The sequence below is a fragment of the Urtica dioica genome, chromosome 4 (assembly GCF_054948205.1).
Source record: "Urtica dioica subsp. dioica isolate 48M chromosome 4, U.dioica_male_clone48M_v1_H2, whole genome shotgun sequence".
NCBI classification, from domain to species: Eukaryota; Viridiplantae; Streptophyta; class Magnoliopsida; order Rosales; family Urticaceae; genus Urtica; species Urtica dioica.
This window is the reverse complement of record NC_142759.1, coordinates 22518628-22541907: the sequence shown is the minus strand read 5'-3', so window position 1 is coordinate 22541907 and position 23280 is coordinate 22518628. Positions and strand designations below refer to the sequence as shown.

Here is a 23280-nt window from a genome sequence, read left to right as displayed (position 1 = left end):
TTAAATCCTAAACCAAAGACAAATCATAAACTTGTTTCAACTTTTATAGGCAATATGTCTCTCAACCCTCTCTCAACCATTCTTTCCTCGAATAAACTCGAAGGCGACAATTACGTCGACTGGAAACGTAACCTCGACATAGTCCTTACTGTCGATAAGCACAAATGGGTTCTCACCACCCCCTGTCCTCAAAGATCTTAACAAAGCCTGCCCAAAAGATTGCTTTCCAATCCCGCACATCGAACAACTGGTCGACACCACTGTAGGACATGAGCTGCTAAGTTTCATGGATGCCTATTCGGGCTATAACCAGATACGAATGCACGAGCCCGATCAGATCAAGACGACCTTCGTCACTGACCGTGGCCTCTACTGCTACAAGGTCATGCCTTTTGGCCTTAAAAATGCAGGAGCTACTTACCAACGATTGGTAAACCGGATCTTCACCGATCTAATCGGCAAGACTATGGAAGTATACATGGACGACATGCTCGTTAAAAGCCTACTGGCTACCAATCACGTAGACAACCTAAAGGAGATGTTCTTAATCCTCCGCCGGTACAAAATAAACTCAACCCCAACAAATGTGTGTTCGGGGTCGAATCCGGGAAGTTCTTAGGCTACATCGTTAGCAGGCGAGGAATCGAAGCGAACCCCGAGAAAATCAAGGCACTCCTTGACATGAAATCTCCGCGATGTGTCAAGGAAGTCCAAAGTCTGACTGGTCGGATTGCCGCCCTCTCACGTTTTGTGCCCAAAGCAACTGACAAGTGTCAATATAGAAGACGGACGGCTTTATATGGACGGACGAGTGCGAGAAGGCCTTTCAAGAAATGAAGGCCTACTTCGGAACACCTCCATTCCTTTCCAAGCCAAAAGAAGGCGAGACGTTCTACCTCTACCTCGCCATCTCCGAGCAAGCCGTGAACGCTGTGCTAATCCCCGAAGAGGATAAGGTTCAGTGGCCTATCTTCTACGTGAGCAAAGCCCTTCTCGACACCGAAACACGTTACACAGAGATAGAGAAACTCTCTCCCACTCTCATCGTAGCTGCCAAAAAGCTACGCCCCTACTTCCAAGCTCACTCAATCATTGAGCGATCTGGTCCCAAGAATTGAGCGAGTACGGGATCGAGTTTCCCCCGAGATCGGCAATAAAGGCTCAAGCCCTGGCCGATTTCGTGGTAGAATTCTCCTATATTCCCGACATGGGAAGAGCAGAGGATGACTCGACCGATGACTTGTCGGCTCAAAAAAGAAAGGTCGACCCTACCGGTCCTATCTGGGAATTACACGTAGACGGAGCATCTAATGCCCAAGGAGCCGGCGCTGGTGTAATTTTAACCAATCCCGACCGGGAAAAGTTACGCTACGCCCTCCACTATAGATTCCAAGCCTCCAACAATGAGGCTGAATACGAAGCCCTCATCGTAGGGCTAGAGCTCGCTCAGAAGCTCAACGTACAGAATTTACGAATACACTTTGACTCGCAGTTGATCGTAAATCAGGTTAATGGCGACTACATTGCCAAAGAACCTAACATGATCGCCTACCTGGAAAAAACAAATGCCTAGCTAGATGCCTTCTCTACGTTGGTTATTTCACAATTCTAAATTTTAAAAAGGCTAGCATTTAAAAAGGCTAGCAAGTCAAGCGCATTTTTCTATTTTGGACCAAAATAGAAAATCTGCATCCCTATGTTACTAAAACTTGTCGTATATTGTCAATATTTGTAAGAGATGAAATTAATGTTTTAACTCGAAGATTTTTAGAATTGGAAAATTATGTGTGAACTAATTTGAATTTTTTTTTTTGGTACAAAATTTATGTTGAAGAAATAAAAACTTTCTCTTGTTTCTAATTTTCACGCAGTTCTAGAATGTATAATTTTTGTCCTCATATCTCTACTAAAAATACAATTAAATTCGTTTCTACTCTACCAAAATCATCTTAAACGAGTTTTATCCAAAGATTGAAGTACTATTTACCGATCTCGTATCGGCACTCATATTTTGCTGGTATACCAATAGTTTACCGGGTATCCACTAAGCGAAAAAATAAACTCTATCGACGAAGTTACCGGTACAGTGTTTGGAAAGGTGTTTGACTTTTTTCAGTAGTGTTAACTGTTATGATGGATTTTCTCTTATCCGAAAAACATTAAAGTCCATCCAAAAAACAAAGAAGCAAGGCGAGCCCAACCCTAGAAACAAATCGGAAAGCCGAAAGACTTGATCAAAGGGCTGAAGGATGGAGAGAGGCTTGTCTTTACCTTAGCCAACGGCAACTCCCATTTCCATCTCAACAAGGCAGGCTTTCCTTTACCTCAGCAAAACGTAACTCTCATTTTCATCTCAACAAGTGAGGCTGCCAAATTTTATACTCAACTATTCTCTCTAGAGTGGGAGAAGAAAAATTCACTCTCTCTCACAAACAAAGGCTACCAAGCCAAATTATATTCTATCTACAAAAGTGTCCAAGAGCTTAAGAAATCGATTCTCATATTTTCACTTGATAAGATAAATATTTCACCACCGACACTCCCAATCCCACGGGTTCAAAGGCACGTTGCCAAGTTCGCCCATTCCACGTGTCCAGAAGTGTTAATCCAAAAAACGGTTTAACATTTTGCGCTAGAAGGAGGGGATCCCGAGAACAACCACGTATGAGCTCTCCACCGACAAAACTCTCCTTTTTTCAGGAAGGAAGGAGCTTCGACAACAACCAAGGAATTTTCACTACGCCAAGAAACCACCATGTCGAACCGCGCAACCATCTCCGAAAGTACCGCCCATCGGCGAACGGAGGGCGTAGAATTCCACACGCGAGCACAAACACATGCAAAGCATGAACAAGCACAAGGGGTCCCTTGGCGAGGGTGGGCATCCACGAGCACCACCCCGACGGAAAACCCGAACGCCCTCAGCGTGGCAAATCCCATCGGCCAGGTGTTCATCAAGTGAGACGATCGAATTAAATGTCTCGAGAATAGCCTTTTCTTGCTAACAAGTGAATTTGCAAGAGATAGGGAAAAAGAGCCATTAGACGCCACACTCGGGGGAGAGAGGAACAAGCACAAGATGCCTATTCGGGAGGGTGTAGATGAGAGCAAGGACAAATGCCCGTTGAAGAACTTCACGATGAGGGTGGCCAAGGCGACATGCCCGATCCGAGCATCCGAGACATCGACCACAACCACCAAGAGGAGTGGAGAACCATCCGTGAGCAAGGACTAGCATCCCAATGCTTGGAAGCTCAACGGACCGAGTGGCAAAAGGCTTCACGCCCACAATCCCGAGACAGCAGACGTTACGACATTGTGGTTGGAATCAGCTTTATCCTCAGCCAGAATGGTCGACCCGTAGTATATTTCAGCGAAAAGCTTACTGGTCTAAATCCCGTTACAACAATTACGACGTTGAGTATTATGCAATCGTTCGTGCTATCCACAACTGGCACCACTATCTTTTCCATTAGGAATTTGTCCTCTACATGGACCACAACGCCTTTAAGCACATCGGTAACCAAGACAAGGTCTCGTCGCTCCATGCCTCATGGATCAATTTCCTCCAACAGCTAACCTTTTCAATCAAGCACAATGCGACAATTTTGAACAAAGTAGCCAATGTTTTGAGCTGCTGCCATTCTTTTCTCACAGAAATGCGATTTGAAGTCCCTTGATTTGATTTGATACGTAAGATGTTGTAAAACGCATTCTTCTTTGATCGTGTAATTGCATTTCAAGCGACGTGCGTCGACATATGTACAACCGCTTCAGTCGGTCTTTCAGATGGAAATATCGCAGTATCTTTTTTGGTATTTTTTTTCCAATCTTCCATCTTCTCTCGTTGCAAACTGGACATTCGTCATCTTTCATGAGTCCTTTCCGGAACAAGACACAGTTGTTCTTGCAAACTTCGAGCAGAAAATCATCTCCAAATTTGATTGGCTAGGCATGCAATACACCTCCTAGACTCTCAAGTGAAATGCATCACCAAACACACAAATATTAGTGTGTATGTACAAGCAAAGTCAAATGAAGATAACCAAAAGTTAACATGCCATTACTTCTCCAGTGCTTCATCGCCACGTATTCATTATTTCTCAAAGTCGCATCATGACACGTGGAGAAAAATGACAAGACACAGCTCCCTTTTTCTTTCCGGGAGGATTCAAAGATCAGCTTCAAATAGAGAAATTTCATTTTATAGACCTACAAGTTAACAAAATATCGGGATTAGACCTCACACTTTAAAAATATCTAAAAATGGACTTTTGTCCCAATTTCGGACACAAATACCCTTTTGAATAAATACACTCATTTCACTTTCACTTTCTATCTTTTCAATCCCTATTTCGGTCTTTCATGCTCGATTCCGACGAGATATAACTAAATTTAATGAGATACGAGGGAATCTGACGAGCTATGATAACATAAAATGACAAAATTTTACGTGAATTAGACTTTTTCCGCGTAAAATGTCCAAAAAGTATGAATTTTATCGTATAGCATCGTACATTATCGTACGGCATCGTACGACATCGTACGTTATAATTATAATGTACATTATAATTTGTATGAATTTTATCGTACACTATAATTATAATGTATCATATCTCATCGTACGGCATCGTACGACATCGCACGTTATAATTATAATGTACATTATAATGTGTATGAATTTTACCGTACATTATAATTATAATATATCGTATCTCATCGTAAGGCATCGTACGACATCGTACGGCATCGTACGTTATAATTATAATGTACATTATAATTTGTATGAGTTTTATCGTACATTATAATTATAATGTATCATATCTCATCGTACGACATCGTACGGCATCGTACGACATCGATAATGTACGATGCTATACGATAAAATTCATATTTTTTGGACATTTTAAGCGGAAAAAGTCAAATTCACGTGAAATTTTTTCATTCTATGTTATCATAGCTCGTCAGATTCCTTCATATCTCATTGAATTTAGTTATATCTCGTCGGAATCGAGCGTGAAAGATCGAATGAAGGATTGAGAAGATATCTCAAGTGAAATGAGTGTATTTGTTCAAAAGGGTATTTATGTCCGAAATTGGGACAAAAGTCCATTTTGAGATATTTTTAAAGTGTGAGGTCTAATCCCGATATTTTGTTAACTTATAGGTCTATAAAATGAAATTTCTCTTCAAATAATACCATTCGATTCTCGAAATCTTAAATACATGTAATATTTAGTTTTCTTTTTTTTCCCCATTATTTTGTCTCTTCTAAAACACTATAAATAAAATGTTTAGACTTTGTTTTTACACCATATATTTTAATTCCGAATTTTAGCTAAATAATATAATTTTATTCTCTGATATTTTCTCTAGAATTTTATAAGAATGAGTTTTGTTCTTGGCCAAGTTCCTAACAAGGCCAAATTATGGTTCCACTTGGTGTGCTTTAATGTTTTATTTTATTATTGAATCAAACTCTTTTTATCTTCTCATAAAATTATTTTCTTTTATGTTTCATATGAATTTAGTCATGCTTGATTTATGTGATTTTTAAAGAATATCAATTTGTTATACACTTATTTTGTGGTTTTCTTCAACCTTGCTTTTTTCTCGTAGTGCTTTTCGGAAATTTGGTCAACAGTTGGATGAGACTTCCTCTATAGGTGAAAAAGTTCAGTGAACTACTTGTTTGTCCAATGGTTAGTGATTTTTATATGCATCACCGAAATGAAGAACGAAAAAGTAGAAAACTCTTTGAAGCCAAGGTACAATTCTACTTCCAACTCAGCAAATAGGTCATCCACTTGCTCTTCTTTACGCAACTTATTCGGGGTTTGATCTGCAAGATCATAAAAATCTTCGTGATCCATGATATCATGTAGAGCATCGTGAAATTCTCCAACATCTCTTTGATCAATACTGATGGCCGCTTTTTGAGTAATGCGAGGAGGTTGCAACTCGCCGTGATGATACGGTGCGACTTTACAATAGCAATATCATGCCATCTCGCGTTATTGCAAGTCTTGCATGGAAACCTATATTTTCCTTCTTTGTTTAGTAGAATCGTGCAAGGCGGACTCATTTACGGCTGATTTAACACAACATAACCCTAGTTTCAATATGAATAAAGTGGCAAACTCAACAGATCGTCCTGGGTAATTCAATCTCTACTTGGATTTGGCATTTTGCTGAACCTGAAGGAAAACAAGAGGGAAAGTTAATTATTAATTAAATCTCAAAGAGGATCATTATAAGATCTAGAGTGAATAAAGTGGGATATATATATATATAGAGAGAGAGAGAGAGAGAGAGAGAGAGACACGTTATTTTTGAAGTATGGTTGTAGAAATTTTGATCAAAGACGGAAAACTTATTGTATAATTTGAAATATTCTACCAAAATATCGGCAAAGTTTCTCCCTAAAATATAAACAAAGCAAAAACTTACATTTAATATAAAAATATATACATACCATCTAAATATAACCTATTCATCAACTAAATCCTATACCGATCCTCCGTGACTCGGCCATAACAATAAATAAGTTTTTGTTTTCATCAAAATAAATCATGTACTTGAACTATCTTAATTTGTTCATTCGATGTAAGTAATATAGTCTACAATATAAATTTTTAAGCAACTCGGCCAAGTCAAACCAGCTCGATGATAAGTACAATTCATTCACTCTTATCTACACCTTTCGAAAGTGAATCGAAACTTGCTCTTGAAGTTTTTGATGTTATTTTGTTAGTTTTTAGTGAATTTTCAGGTTGTTGAGTCAAAGAGAATATTTGGAGCTTAATGGAGCAATTTTGAAGTGATTCAAAGATTTTCAGACAAGTTGGAGCAAAGCAAGAATCTTAACTCTTTCTTCTGCACAATTTGTAGATTCATATTTGAAGATCATGGATGTGTTTTTTCTAGAACTGAAAATACATTTCTCTTTGCTTGACAACATATATTTGTTTGCCAAAATAGGAGTCCGGAGCAAACAGTTATAGCGTATTCAAAACTGTTGCACGTTCATCTCTGAGCCGCGCGACGCACACGGGCACTGTCTCAGCCTCGTTTCCTCCACTTTTTCATGTATTTTGACCATTGGATCTAATCCAAAGGCCTAGAATGATCCGAAAGAACTCTCATACTCTGGGTATGAGTTCATTTGTAAATACATTATATTTTAGAGGAGTTTGAGGTTTAGTTTTGGAGCGGGAGAGAGACTAAAGAAGAGGGTTTGAGAGAAGAAGAAGCCATTGAAGCTTGGAGAGAAGAAGAAGAGCAAGAAGAAGGAAGAAGTGATAGCCCATCATCATCATCATCCTCATCAACCTCACTTCATATTTTATCCTTCTATCCCTACCTTTATCTCTTGCTTGAACTCCTGTTTTTCTATATTTTCCATTTGAGCTTGAATCTTATTTACTTTATTTGAGAATGCTTTTGTTGATCTTGATTTAGATTTTAGTTTCTCTTGTTATTTTGGTTTTGATTTTATTTGTTGAATGAAGATATCTCTCTTTATGTTTATGCTTGTGCTCATATCAATCTTTCTTTGCTTAATTCTAATAATGAGTAGCTACACATGTAGGAGAGATGTGATGTAGTTTGGTAAATTGATTTGTTAGTAGAATAATCTAGGTTTGTGCTTGATTGTGTTTGTTTGTGGTGTTCAAGGGAATTTGGGTTTGTTTATATCATTGGTTGGCTTGATCACCTAGGTAATGAATCTCCAGACCCGATTAGATGCCGAGAGGTGGTAATCGAGTGTGCACCCCCATCCACCTACCTTAATCTATAGAAAAACTAGGGAGTTTGTGTAGTTGTTTGAATTCTAGTGGCAAATGCAATTGTTTGTTTTAATAGGACCCAAGCCGAGAGATATAAGTTCGTCAACCAATTAAGTCCGTTTAGAGAGATTCATGAGTATTCAAGAGTGAATTAGAATATGTTTACCCAAACACTAACCGTTGCTAGAATCCTAGAAAGTCAACCCCTTCGCTCTCCATTCATTTGACAAGTCTTTATTTTAGTATTTTGCTTATTTTTGCATTTTATTTCATTTTCACTTCAAAACCATTAAAAACCCCCCACCGTTTGCATTCTCATAGCTCATTTAGATTCTCTACATAGTTGACATCGATATAATAGGCAAGTTCCTCGTGAAATCAATATCTGTGCTTAATTCACACTTTATTACTTGATGACACGTGCGCCTGCGTCGTGTGGGGAATTTTTCTAGTTGATGAATTTTCACATCACTCGATCCCAAAGAAAGTAGTACAAAAGGAAATCGCGAATACTCCAAGTTTGGTAATGGACTCGTTGACGTCATGGTCTTCGATGTAGAACCAATAGTCCGCCAAAAAAATTAGTTCTCTTCTCACGAGGGCGATGTAGCAATCCCGTCAGATGCATATCGGCATCTCTGTTATTGTTTACCTCTCAGGAGTCTTAGTTATCTTTATTGATTATTTTGTGATATTACTCTGAACAGTATCATCAATTATGTAAGAATTTATCTCCGCTGCGAACTCTGTGTTCACTATTCTTTTATATCATCAATAATACAACCTTCGTTATATAAAAAAAAAAGTCTACAAAATAGAGAGGATATGAAATGAGTAGAAAATACGTGTTATTTTTTGTTGAAAATAGAAACATATTTGTATAAAATACATGTTATTATGGAAAAATATTATACGAGAAAAATAGAGAGCTACATGAGCATCAAAACTCAGCAATTTTATTTTCTTTTTTAATAAATATATATATATATATATATATATATAAGTTGTCAAATTTGGTGCATCATAAAATTTAATAGCCCCGCCGAAATTAATTCCGGGCTTCATCCCTCTGATCGGTGCTGATAACACTAACACATGGGTTATCCGTTTTGAAAACAAAGTGGAAAAAAATATTATTTGTGGTTACCATAAATTTTAACAAATCACAAATAAATTAGAAGACAGAGAATAATTGTTTAATTTGTTTCGCTAATGATTTTTATCAGCGGGATGTGAAATAGATGATGGGGCCACATGGCAAGTGGGTCTCACCTGTATTAGTATATGACTGAAAGCTGCGCTCATTTGTTATAAATTTGTAAGATTAGAGTAATATATGACAGTTTGAATTGTTTTGAGTTTTTACGTCTAACTTTGTAACAGGTAAACTTAAATTTATATTAATTTATTCGTCGCAAACTGATGCGACCATCAAACATGTTTCATTTTCACACTATTGATAAAATTACACGATCGCCCCGCAGAACCGGAATGTATTAAAGCATAAAAGTCACAAAGAGACAACTTACAAATAGTTGATTGATTTAAGAGGAAAAAGTCCAAAACATGGAATTGAATTTGTACAAGATGCGAACTCGCAGCTAGGGAAAGAATTCAGCGAAAATTAAGGAAAGGAAGTTAGAAATAGAATTAAGTGTTCAGTATGTATATTTCTTTAATCCCAATACAATGAAGAACTCAGAAGATCGTATATTAAGAAACAGCTAGTCAGCAGAAGTGCTTGTTATTTGCTCTAACACACGTGCCCTAATTAGATAACATACCGGCCAATTTCTGTACTACCATTTTCTATATTTAGCTATATACAGACACGCGCGCTCACACACACCAACAAACGTATATATATATGTGTGTGTGTGTGTGTCCAGATTGTCAGTCTCACTCATCCAAAAACATAAACCAAACTACTGCTCTAGATATCTAATCCATCACTACAACTTGCCGTACGTTGTATTAATTTCTGTATTTCTTCATTATTTTTATTTACATTAATTTATCATAGTTTTACCCATAACTGCCGTTTTATTTTATACAGAGAGTTCCAAAAGAAAAGCAGCGAGAATGGAACGTAATCACTGGTTACTGATCATGATAATATCGCTAAGCACGACGGTAGTAATGACGTCTTCATCTCCGGCGGTCAAAACATCGGTGTTCATGACGGAGAAAATCAACCTCTCGCCGGGTTTGGTCTTCAACAGGACGTTCTTCAATATCAGCTTCCCGAGAGGCCACATCGGCGTGAAGACAGTCACGGCCGACTTGGTTGACGAGACCGGAAGATCGATCCCTCTCTACGAAGCCTATCTCCACCACTGGGCCTCCTTCCCATACAAACGCACTCAGGGGAAGGGCATTATGGGATATTCCTACGTCCGAAACGCCGGAGTCTGCCAGGGCAACATCCTCGGCCAGACCTTCGGGCTCGGCTCCGACATCAAGAAGATGCCGATACATCTTCCCGGGCCGTATGTGACCGAGGTTGAGAACATCGAGGAGTTGTGGGCCCTCAACGTCCAGATCATCGACACGCGTGGCGTCGAGGATCGGATTGGTGCACGGAGTGTCGGTGCGACCTGTATAACGTGACCAAGGATCCGTGGGGCCGGGCTCTGAGGCCGGGGTATAAAGGCGGACAGCTTTGCTGCTACAACCAGACTCGGTGCAGGCTTACAGATCACGGCTTCCACGCTCCCAACAGGACCATGTTTCTCAAGTACACCGTGACCTACCTCGACTGGTCTCGCGATCTTATTCCCGTCAGCTTGTATCTCTTGGATATCACCGATGATTCCTACGGGAAGCCTGTGGTAAACAGAACGCACCACCATAATTGCCGAGTATGTTTCTTATCATGTCCTCCTTCTCCAATTCTTTATTGATGATGTCACCAAGCATGTTATGAATGACTCAAATATTGGATGTTTCAGGTAGAGTACGACATTGCGGAGTCTTGCAGCAGCGCGAGTAAGAAGTGTGTGGACACGAGGAAGAGCAAGATGTATATCCGGAAAGGTGGATATCTGATCTACAGCTCGGGCCATCAAAACATGGGTGGAATCGGCACTACCTTATCCACAGAGGCAAGCACATTTTGCAATCTTTTGTTTTATTTTTGTCTTTTAGAGAAATACTATTAAACTGTTATTGACATGAGCATTCTGATGATTTGTTGGGTGATGATCAGGATGGGAAGGTAATGTGCAAGTCGCACCCAATATACGGACGCGGAAGAGAACCGGGGAACGAGGCGGGCTATGTGGTGGGGACGAAGGGATGTTATTATAAGCCGGGGACGGTCAAGATTCAAGACATGCAGACTCTGGTTATGGAGTCCAACTACGAGAGCAGGCGGGCCCACACAGCAGTCGTCGGTATATTCTCCCTCGTTATCGCCGACCGCTTGCCCAAATAGACGGGTCATTTCATAAGATTTTTCTTTATGTCGATCTCTATCAATGAGGTTGTTTTTTGTTTTTTTGTTTTTTTTTGTTTGTTTTTTTTAAGCACCATGCTTAGTTGCTTAGGCTAGCTAGCCAGAATAATGTTGTTTTTCAATTAATAAAGTTTATCTTTTTAGTCCATATGGCGTTGTTGCCCTATCTGCGTTTGGCATTCTACAAAAATGTTGGAATATGTCCGGCTGTAAGTTCTTGAGCTTTTCATATTCCTTAGAATTCTGATCGGCTTCGAATTTAAACAACGTTTTTTAAAAGCAATAATTTCAAAACAATGATTACTTATAAAACTTTTTATTAAAATATATTAAATGTGTTATTACGTGTGTTGTTGACTTATTTTTTAATGCAAGTTTGTTTGGCAAGATGTCCGGTAACATGCTCCAGGATATGTTAAGACATATTTGCCTCTGTATGCAGAACTATATTTTTGACAAGTTTCATGACATGCTAGAATGATTCGCGGAAGACTTTCTACATTGGTTCACTTTGCGTGTATGGGTAACAAACCTTATATCGACTTCCAGATGTGTTGACTACTACAATAGCCAAGCGTTTCACTCTTAGTGGTCTTGACACATTCATCATTCTTTTAGGGTTGATGTGCACGTTCACTAGAACAAATAGAGGCATCCGGTGCGACGATTGTCGCACCTAATGCCCCAAAAGTCGCAAATAAAAGTCGATCGCTAAAGGTATTAGGTGCGACATGTCGCACCTAAAGGTGTCCATATTAGGTGCGACACTATCCGGTGCGACATGTCGCACCTAATGACCTATCTATTTTGCTACCAAATTCTAGAAATTGGCGAGTCATTTCAAATCGGGTGCGACATGTCGCACCGAATAATCTGCCATTATATTCGGTGCGACATGTCGCACCGAATATGTTATTTTAATTAAACAAATATTTTTTACAAATTTATATATTGGAAAATTAAATCAAAATTAATATATAGTTAAATAAAAATTAATTAACAAAATTATGAATTAGAAATAATATTCTGAAAATAAAATTCTGAATTAAACATACAAATCCAGTCTATAAAAACGAAAAAGTCAATTCCTAATTTTTTTTCCTATACAACTTATCGATAGTAGAATTCCATCTACCAAATAAGTTGGTAGAACTTCAGGAACCGCTTCCTCATCCTCGTCCGACGCTGCCTGACGCGCTACCGCTCGTTCCACCGCTTCCGAAGACGGTCTCGCAAGAAATCCATAGAAGCAGGCGTAGAATCCAGTGTAGAACCTAGCGTCTGCTGATCTGTGTCACCTGGTTGCGGTGCAGGTGGAATTAGTTGGGGAGTCGTGAGAGGCTGGTTGTGCATTTGGGTGAGGAAGGCGATATGTTGCCGCATCTCCTACCGCTCGGCTTGTTAGGCATCCATATAAGCTCGCACCTCGCTAACCAATGGATCGGTCTGAGATGACGAACTTGACGAGCCTCTATCTAGTGCTTGGGCCACACCCAGCGATGACCTTGGGATCGAAGGCCCTATCCCGACTTTTCAGTCTTTGCGTACCCCCAAAAATTCTCGCATCGCGTACTCATCTGCATCTTCTTAGGAGATCACGGTATTTTGCTCCTCCACTTGTCGTAAAATATCTATCGTCACGGCGGTGACTTGATCCTTCACAAAAAACCACAAAAACTTATCAGATAATAATAATTTAAGTAATTAAATATAGTAAAAAAAACAAATAACTTACAAATTGCGACTTCGTGAAGTCCGTCTTCCACGATCCTTTCACGTCATGGTGTTTTTCTGACCATATCGCTAAAGTCGAGCCCATACTCCCATCTACCTTTCGCTGTAATTTTTCAACGTTAAAATAAGAATCACATATATATTGCATCTTAATATCAAGCGACTTACGTTCTTTGAGCGATGACCAAAAAAACTAAGCGACCCTTGTCTTGCCTTCGTCTTCTTCTTCTTCGATTTTTTCCGGTTGCGGAGAGACTTCGCCTGCGAGACATAAATTCATTAAATTCAAAATTAAGAAATTCAAATAACCCTCGGAAGTTCAACTCATACCTTATGCTCCGGCGAGTCGAACCTCTCTATTGCCTTCCACCAGGCTTCCTTGTTATAGCCTTCGGGAGTTTTGTTTCTAGCGAGATCATTACTCCCGAAAAACGTCTTGAAGAAGAGCTACGACAATCTCGACTTCTGGCCACTGCGCATCATATTCGCATCGCGAATGATAGCCATATCAATCTCGTTGCGAATAGGATCTGCTGACACAAGATCGCCAGTGTCAGGATGAGTGTACACGAAATGGTACTCGTTATGAATCGCGCTCATAAGAGCCACCACACTCTGAGCAAGCACGTGATTCCATTCAGGGAGGTCGACGGGAAGGGTACTCTTCATCAGGTTTCCTATCCGGTTTTGGAACATCCCGATCAATGGGTTTTGCTCCATGACGTCTTGGTAGAACGCCTATTGTGTATGATCGTAACGAACTATGTTCGTTCCAGGGTCCCAGCACCAGCTCTCACGAAAACGAGGCCAGTCGTTGGTCTCCGCTTCTTCCTCGGCATCTGCGGGGGATCATGATCTCCTCCTGATGGGTCCTGACCTGAAGTTGACATCTTGCAAAATGAATTGTAGTTAGTGTTTATTATTGAATTAGTATTCGACGACCGTGGTTATTACATGGTGTTAGTCATTCGTCGTCGTCAATTGATGTAATGTTAGTATCAACATCAACATCGTCTCCTTCAAAAAGGGCGCATGCCTCGTCTTCTTCATCCACTTTTTCATCATCGTCAGCAATAGTCACAAGCTCGGCCGAGCGGTTTCGTGTCGATGATTAAGACGGTCGATATTTGACAATTCTATTGTCAATGGAATCGATTCTGAAGTGGCCGGGTCACCTTCAGGAATGTCCCATATGTCGGGGATGATTCCCCCATATAACCATATAAATGCGGAAAAGTAATTAATTACGCTAATCATGAGCTAATTAATTCAATGATTTTATGACAAGATCTAGATTTACGTTAATTAAAAATTATAAGAGAGCATATAAGTCAAGCAACCGAAACAAGAGTAAACAAGTACTTACATTGATTTTCGGTTCACGACCTGAAAGCTTTCACAATCCGTCTTCGTCTTGAACGTACAAGCCTCCACACGATCAAATAAGGGACTCTACTTCAAGGACTTGATGTGATGACACCTTAGTCTTCCGAAACGTAATCTCCGGGACGAATAAGAAAGATGGGTGGGCACAGTCTTTATCTCACTAGATCACGAAACTAGGTGTTTCGAGATCTCTCTTATTTTACTAAGAATGGAAACGAATTTCCAAAGGGGAAGAGAAGCAAAAGTGCACGGCCAAGGGAGGGCTAGGTTGCACGAAATTTCTCTAAAAAATTGCTTATTTTTGCCTTCTCATGAACCCCTATTTATAGTAGTAAAAATGAGATGTTCATGGAATCTTCCATAATATTTTATTTCTTTTTATTGTGTTCACACTAGTGGATTAAATCTAGGCCATTGGATCTCATCTAGTGAATCCTACTTTTTCTCTCATCCATCAGATCAATATCTATGGGATATTATTCTTTTATTTAAATAGAGAATAATTTATTTAGTGAGATAATAAAGGAGAATATATTATTCTCCTAAATACTTTCCTTTAAATAAGGAGAAAATATAGGACAATATCTTATATTTTTCTCTCTCCTTTATTTAAACAACTAAAGAGAAAATATTGATAAATACCAATATTGAAAAAATCGGATTTGGAGGCACACGGCCAAGGGGATTTGCGCAAATCCTATGCCGAAATTCCCAATTCGATTTTTCCATGTGTGCAAGGCCCAATTGCTTAAAACCCAATTAATTATTTATTTACTTGGTCCAACAATAAACAAATAATTAATAATTGTTTATTTACTTGATCAAACAATAAATAAACAATTCTACCATAAATATTTATTTAATTCTGCGAATACCCGTTTTCCAGAATTAATGCTGTCAATCATAATTACAGCAAGTGAGATTAATAATGATAAACATTATTATACGAAAGTTCCTATCCGCCTTTATCAGAGCCGAATCGGGGACTATAGACCTAGTAATATGAGCTTAACAAATCCGATGAAAAAGACGAAATAGTCATTTCTCTTTTGTCCATCGATTCGTCTAATCTTGGTCAAATACTCCACCTTGTAAGCCAAGACTGAACTCTCCTTTATACTAGAATTATATTTACTCATCGTGACGAGTGTCCACTGATATAGTCAGTTCGTGATCAAGATCCTCCAGGTTCAACCCGTGTCAAGAGAAGTCAATTTTTCCGTTATACTTCTTTTGATACATATCAGCCCTAAGCATTGTTGCTTCCCCAGCGAAAGATTCTTTCGAACGTTACTTACTTCGAAAGTGCGCGCAATCTATCGGTTCTGGAATCAAACCTTAGGTGAGAGAACATTAACCTTCTTTCAGGAAGGCTGGATTCTGTATCTGTAAATCGTTTCCCACTCGAAGTATGCTCTGAGAAAACTCCCAAGACATAAGCTGTGATTAGCATGAATAGCCTTTTAGCGAATGAGTCCAAGAGCTCAGTAACATAACCCAGTGTCCATGATCACTTCAGGATTTAGATCAAGTCTCACTGTGACCATCATAGTGGCTTCGGTTAGTGTGTTGTAACGGTCCTTAAACGACACATCTACACCAAGACCTGTCCGGGTCGTACACTTACCGCAAGTGTAGAATGCTCCCACATAGTGATCAGCCTTCACCCATGTGTTCCGCATATATCACTTTAGTTATAGTTTTCCAGGCGTATATCAGTCATCGACCATGTTTTAGCACACCGCCCGAACTCAGGTGCCCAGCACGTGACTCAGTTAGATACGGAGGCTATGGAATAATGAATGTTTAATAAATCTCAGTAAATAAGAAATAACGCTTTCAATTCAAATAGATAATAAATGTCAAACTTTATTTTATTAATAATTTCAACGAGAATTTACATAAGTATATTCTCGTGGGCAAGAATTCCTAACACCATATCCCTCAATGATTGCATTCCTGACCGTTTTAAATTTTAAAACTTTTAGGTGTGACGTAATCATATCCGGCGCAACAGTGTCGCACCGAATACCACTTAACATTACTGAAATATTTAGTCATTTGGATGAGTGTCCGGTGCGACATGTCGCACTTAATATGTGCTTAGGTGCGACATGTCGCACCTAATACCCTTCCGCACCAGAAATGTGAATTTGTAGTAGTGGTTCGGCGGACTAAAAAAATTAATTGCTTAATGTGTGTGGTGTAATAGTCTAAATACTTTTCCAGATATCTGATTGTTTGATAGTTGTTAGGTTTTGTGATTTCGTAATTGAAGTTTTTCACGAGTGTTGACATCGAAGAATATCAATCGCTCAGAGAATGTTTTAGAGTGAAATTGAGGGGATCTCAGATTCAGGGGGAGCCTGATTTGGAATTCACGGATAATAATAGGAAAATGGCATTGAGACAAAGTTTGTTCATATAAGTCCATTTTTGTAGTATTGACTACTTATTGGTATAGTGAATTTCATTTCCACTGGGCACATTACTCTCCAGAGTATGTGACATTGTACTGAACTGAGTTATCGTTCTTTGTGTCTTTTATATTTACACTCTGCTGTTTTATTTTATCCATCCATTGTATTGAAACATATTGTCGCATACATTGACTCTACATTGTGTGTAACATCTTATCTCTGACTACACAGAATTTCAAAATGTTTATAATTCCAAAACTATGACCATGATATAAGATTAGAAATTTTTTGGTACAAAATGGCCTTTCATCATTTATTTGAAAATTTCTTTGAAAATTTCATCATGTTGACCATGATATAAGAAGAAGTCCAGATTTTTTTTTGAAGATTTATTGACATATTTGTCAATAAATCTTCAAAAAAATCTGGAATTCTTCTTTGAAGATTTATTGACATGTTTTTGTTTGTCAATAGATTTATGTATGTCAATAAATTTGGTATTCTTTATTGATTTAAATTTGAAATTTGGCGAAATAATATTATGAATTTATTTGTTTGTTTTTTGTTTTTATACAGCGGTTTTGATTTAATGAGTAGACAGGTGAATGAAATGAGAAAAAAATATGGAAAACAAAATAAGGTTAAAAATGTAATTGTATAAATTGGCTACTCATAATTTTGGTATAAAATGCACAATTAATAAATTTTGGTCCAAAATTTTTAAATAGTCGCAATTTTCATATTATCTCATGCTCTTTCAAAATATCTAAAAACTAATGTAGTTTTAATAGATTTAGTTCATGTTGAGAGGTTTGTTCATTGAGAAAAGTACGACTATTCGCAAGAGAGAACATTCTTAATTTTAGTTACAATAATGGTGCGGAAGAGACGTTTTAAGAAGTATGATTAATAACAACATTGCATTTGAGAAGAAATCTAGCTAATAACAATTTATTAAGGTATACTCTTCTTATTTATCAATTGGTGCTGATATTAAACCCAACATAGTATAATAAAGACCAAACAGGTGACTTAATAGAATACATCAAGTTTCATAACCAATAAAATCTGTCACGTCACCCGCTAACGTGCCACTGGCTTAACATTTAAGTAATACGTTTAGAGCAGCTTAAGATTTAAGAGCGATTATTAAGTGTAGTTGCATTACGTAGGTAAATATTAACATCTCCACAAACGTTCACTAGTGAGCACCCACAAGACTTGTTTCAAAATTGGGTTCGGATCCAAGTTGCTTTACAATTTTTTTTATCTTAAAAAAAAGAAGCATCTTTCAAGGAATCCAAAATTCTCTATCCACGAATTAGGTCTTCACCTTCTTTCCTTCCAATAAATATGGGCTTCTGATACGAAACGGCAACGAAATTCCGGTTCTTTCCGGCCGGGAATGGCGTGTGGAAGGCTTCCTTCCGTCGATGATGGCGAGCGGCAAGAAGGCGCACCATTGAGCGCGTGGGAGCATGTGGAAGGACGTGAAAATAGTTCCTTCCATTTCTTTTGTGGGTCAGTTGCAAGAAGTGACAGAGTCACAGAATGTCTTCAACGCCAAGATTATTTTTTTTTATAACAAATATTGGTTGTTGGATTTGTGACCGTTGCAAATCCAACGGTCATAAATGAATATGGCTTTAATGAATATTGTTGATGTTAGACTTCGTCCTCAATCTAACAAGAGAATGATTTGATCTAGTACAAGTTGATTGGGCCCAAGCCCATATATTTGTCGTTAGCAGGTTCAGGTATTACGCCAGCCCGTCAGATGATTCAAATGCCAGCTCGAGATGACCCTCCCCGAACACCCGGAGATACAAAGCTCGTCAGCCCGATCGATCCGCAACCGCTTCTCACACGAATAGGTCTCTAATGACAGGTGTCCCAAGACACGGTAGTGGGCTCCAAATGACATATGATGTGTCCCGAACAGTCCAGAGCTCATAACCTCATTTTCCCATACTATAAATTTATGACAATTAAGCCCATGTGGGCACGTTACTTTTATTCTATTTCCATTCCTGTCTTCAAGTTCATATCTTTGTACTAATCTGAGCGATCTTAATACAAATAGCCCCGAGCTGATTTTACATCCTAGATTATGTCTTTATTTAATTTCCAATTTGTTAAGAGTTTCTGTTTGGTCTTGTCACGGAGAATTGATGCCCATATCACCAGTGTGGCGCCGTCTGTGGGAAGCCTATCAATGTTCCTTACACTTCAAGCTCTAATTCTCATAGCACATTCCTTCTTATCACTCCGACCCCATGGCATCATAGTCTCCAACAACTCTCGCGTCCGGTTTGGAATTAATCCCCGAATTGAAATTAATGGTGGAGGCCCTCATCAAGAGAGCCGCAGCTCAGAAGCGGTCATATTAGACAGTAATGTGAGAAGTGTCTACACTTTCATCCAGGCACAGAGTGTTGGAATCCCGCTGCAACGCAGTAGGTCTCCCGTCGGAGGAATCCAATCCGAATGCCGCGGGATCTAACTGATCGAGAAGGAATTTCCCACCTGGAATTTAATTTGATTTTTCGCGAATCAAAGTGACTCCTAACCCTAAACAAGGTGAAATCCATACTGAACTTCCACCTCCAACTCGCAAAATCCCCCAGCACTTGAGGATTCACGGGAACGGGGCTGCATGGGCCCAATCCCTAGTGTTCTGACCCCGTCAAGAACGCGCGAGTTCAGCCGAGCCCGCACCTCGTAGAGCGGAATGCTCTTTGAGTCAACCCAACTCGCCTATGAGTTGGGGTAGTTTGTAACCTATACTAGCCTTACCAACCAAATGTCAAGCCCGCAAGAACTCATGAACTAACCCCACTCGAGGCCCAATACGACCATAACAAAATAGCTTTGTTAGGGATGACCGTGGCCGAAACCAACGCAGGGTTATGGGCTGTGAGAACATGAGTTCACAACGCCACAAACGCATCCCCCAAAATCGATCGCTTGATCGAAGAGACGTGCTATACCCCGTTCACTAAGTAGATTACAAGCGTTCGGATCAAGGATGCAAGGAAACTAAGACTCTCCTTTTACGAGGGAAATACTGACCCTAAGGCACACGTGACCGCATTCAGAATCGCCGTCGGGTAGGCTTACCTGAACGATGACGAAATGGGTGGCGGTTACTGCCGCCTCTTCGCGGAACATTTAGCGGGGTCTGCCCTAGAATGGTTCTCGAAGTTAGAAGAAGGATCTATCGATAACTTTGACCAGTTGTCGATGGTGTTCTTGAAGCATTATTCCATGTACGTGGAGGCTGGTGCTTCAAATGCCAACCTTTGGTCGCTCTATGAAGGGGCTCAAGAGTCGTTGAGAATTTTCATGACTCGATTCAAAGACGTCATGTCCAAAATCAGCAGTATCAGCAACGCATGAGCGATTGCGGCCTTAAAGAACGCGCTCTAGCACGAATCGCGGTTCCACGAGGAGCTGGTTGTGAACCAGCCTACCACGATCGAAGTGCTATGCATTGAGCAACGAAGTGGGCCATCGCCGAAGAGGAAAGGGCAACCTTGACAAGAAAGTTCGCGGTCGCGAAGTCGACATAGAACACAACAAATCATCCAAAACGGAGCCGCTCTCCATTCGCGCCTAAAAAGCGCAACGATGGGCTCGAACAACCGCAATGGAATCACCCCCACAGTCAAGGGGGAAGGCCAAGATTCCCCTAGCAGTTCGCATATGCTATTGCATGGGGCAACAAGGGACCAAAATCCGCCTCGAGGACCAAGACATGGACATGAGACATGTCCGCCTATTGTAACCATCACAAAATATGGGGTCACAAAACCGAAGATTGCAGGGCTGTACGTGACTACCTCGCCGCTAATTTTGCCCGCGACGAACTAGGAAATGTAAACCTGGTCAAACTTCCCCCTCATCGAGGTGGGCCATCACCCAGAAAGCGTGAACGCGCCGAGGAAGGGTCGTCTCCCCGGCAGAAGCCCCAAAGAAAAGAGTCAATTGCATTATAGGAGGCTCTCGACTATGCAAAGAGTCAATGAACTCTATACAGGCTCACCAATGTTGGGCCATCGTCGGGACCACTACCAAGTATCCCGCAAACATGCTCGATGACCTGATCGAGTCAAGAGAAAGTGAGTCGTGGTCGTTCGACGGTCCCCATGATGACGCGCTTGTCCTGACCTTGGACGTGTCGAACTGCACAGTTTCTCGGATCCTCATTTACAACGGAAGTTCTGTCGATGTCATTTATCTAAGCACCCTAAAAAAGAGGGATATAAGTGAATCCGAAGCGAAAAATGTTCACTGGAACTCACCGGATTCGATGGAAAATCAACCTCAGCTATCGGATCCATAAATCTAACCGTCTACGACAACGGCGAAAACAAGCTCGTAGAATTTGTCGTGTTAAATTGCCTATCGGCATTTAACACGATCCTGGGAAGGCCATGGATTCACTCCATGGGAGCCGTCCCATCGATGTACCACTAGTGCATTCGTTTCCCCACCCCGAATGGTATAAGGGAAATCAAAGGGAATCAGTCGGCAGCGTGATTGTGCTACCTAAGTGGGTACAAGCTAGGACACCAGCCCGATCACTAGCAATTAATGTCTGTCAACGAACCCATTTTGCCGACTGAGCAGGACGAATGGGATAGCGAGCTTGAGACTCAGGATCAACCATGTTTAGAACTAAGCACCCCGATCTAGATTGATGGGTTTAACCTAGAGCGAGTGGTATGGATAGGTTCCGAACTGAATGGCAAATTAAGACGCCAACTGATTCCTTTCCTAAAAGCAAATAACTCAGCCTTCGTCTAGACCACCGAAGACACACCAGGGATTGGTGTCAACATTACATCCACCAACTGAATGTTGACCCGAGTTTCAAACCGGTGGAACAGAAGCGACACAAGCTCGACCCGGACAGGGCTAAAGCGGTCAACGATGAAGTAGAACGGCTCATGAAAGCAAGATCAATCCAAGAGATAAAATACCCGGACTGGTTGGCCAACACAGTCGTTTTAAAGAAAAAGAACGGGAAGTGGATGGTATGCGTAGATTTCACAGATCTTAACAAAGCATGCCAAAAGACAATTTTCCCATTCTGCACATTGATCGGTTAGTCGAAGCAACCGCCAAAATGTTGTCATTCATAGATGCATTTTCCGGGTATAACGAGATCTTGATCCATCCCGATGATCAAGATAAAATCGCCTTCATCATATATAGATGAATCTATTGTTACAAAGTGATGCCATTTAGTATGAAAAATGCTGGTGCCACTTATCAAAGACTCGTGAACAAAATGTTCAATGAGAAACTAGGTAAGACCATGGAGGTCTACATCGACATGTTGGTGAAGTCTATCCGCGACACCGACAACGTAGCGCACCTCGAAGAATGTTTCAAGGTGCTAAATCAGTACCAAATGAAACTAAACCATGCAAAGTGTTCGTTCGGGGTATCGTCAGGAAACTTCATGGGATACTTAGTGACCCAGCGTGGCATCAAGGCAAACCCCGATCAGATCTTAGCACTAACAAGAATGCCCTCGACTAGGAATAAGCGAGAGGTACAATGATTAACTGGGAGAATGGCGACACTGAACCGGTTCATCTCGAAATCAATGGACAAGTGTCTCCCATTCTTCATGTGTATCAAGAAAAACACTGGGAAGGATTTTAAATGGGACGACGCTTGTGAGAAAGCATTTCAGCAACTAAAAGAGTATTTGGCAACTCCACCCGTGTTGGCCAAGCACGTGGAGGGAGAAGTGCGTAGGAAGCTCGCAAGGGCACAATCGCCCCCATCTCCACCATATACTTGTCAAAAACTGCTTATGTCCATTTTACTTTGTCTTTTTTAGGCTACCTCCGCGCGTTAAAGCAGGACTCATATGTCATTATTCTTGTAAGATGAACTTTTCGCTTAGACAAAGCCGAGCTCCGCAGCGCACCACAAGACAAAGGGACTTAGGGATCTTTAAGACGAATCCACGCATGTTGGAATCGATCTAGGGTTTAAGAAAAAGTTTAACGCTTCGTTAAGCGGCGGAATTTTAAAAATTTTCTTTTTAAGTAAAACTAGTTTTTACTAACCTAGACAAGAGCATGTGCATGTAAATAAAAACTAATATGAGCTATTAAAGTTACTAACCTTTCTTGAAGCTTGAACCTTGTAGAAGCTTTTGGAAAGTTGCAATGCTCGTCTCCCCTCGCAGCACGTCTCTCTTCCTTTCCTCGGCACCTCGAGCAACCACGAAAGTTTCTATCACTAAATCACTCGAAAAGAAGGAATCAGTGAGTGGGCACTTTTAAACACTACGACTTGAGAACGAGTCTCGAAGTCGCAGAGCTAAACACTAGGTCGAGTGAGGACCTAGGTGCCAAGACAAAAAATAATCGAAAATAAACTAGAGAGAGAGAGAGGATTTTCGGCCAAAGTTCTAGAGAGAGAGTCTCTCAAATCTCTTAAACTTGGATGAATGAATTGTGAGGAAATG

General features: G+C 40.2%; 2 protein-coding genes across 2 annotated transcripts; both read left to right on the top strand.

Moving 5' to 3' along the window:
• The first annotated feature begins 9929 nt into the window (after positions 1 to 9929).
• LOC149401263 (uncharacterized) lies at positions 9930 to 10400 on the top strand. Its single transcript, XM_089610642.1, has one exon. It carries the CDS (start codon positions 9930 to 9932, stop codon positions 10398 to 10400), a length of 471 nt encoding a protein of 156 aa, XP_089466768.1.
• A 116-nt stretch (positions 10401 to 10516) lies between these two features.
• LOC149401262 (uncharacterized) lies at positions 10517 to 11226 on the top strand. Its single transcript, XM_089610641.1, has 3 exons — positions 10517 to 10621; positions 10742 to 10894; positions 10999 to 11226. The coding sequence occupies exons 1-3, from the start codon at positions 10517 to 10519 to the stop codon at positions 11224 to 11226; spliced, it is 486 nt and encodes a 161-aa protein (XP_089466767.1).
• The last annotated feature ends 12054 nt before the right edge of the window (positions 11227 to 23280 follow it).

Excerpts from the sequence above, each read along its gene's own strand:
- LOC149401263 (XM_089610642.1), top strand. The coding sequence starts at position 9,930 with ATGACGTCTTCATCTCCGGCGGTCAAAACATCGGTGTTCATGACGGAG.
- LOC149401262 (XM_089610641.1), top strand. The coding sequence starts at position 10,517 with ATGTTTCTCAAGTACACCGTGACCTACCTCGACTGGTCTCGCGATCTT. Across the intron at positions 10,622-10,741 it reads ATTCCTACGGGAAGCCTGTG|GTAGAGTACGACATTGCGGA; the intron begins GTAAACAGAACG and ends TGGATGTTTCAG. Across the intron at positions 10,895-10,998 it reads GCACTACCTTATCCACAGAG|GATGGGAAGGTAATGTGCAA; the intron begins GCAAGCACATTT and ends GGTGATGATCAG.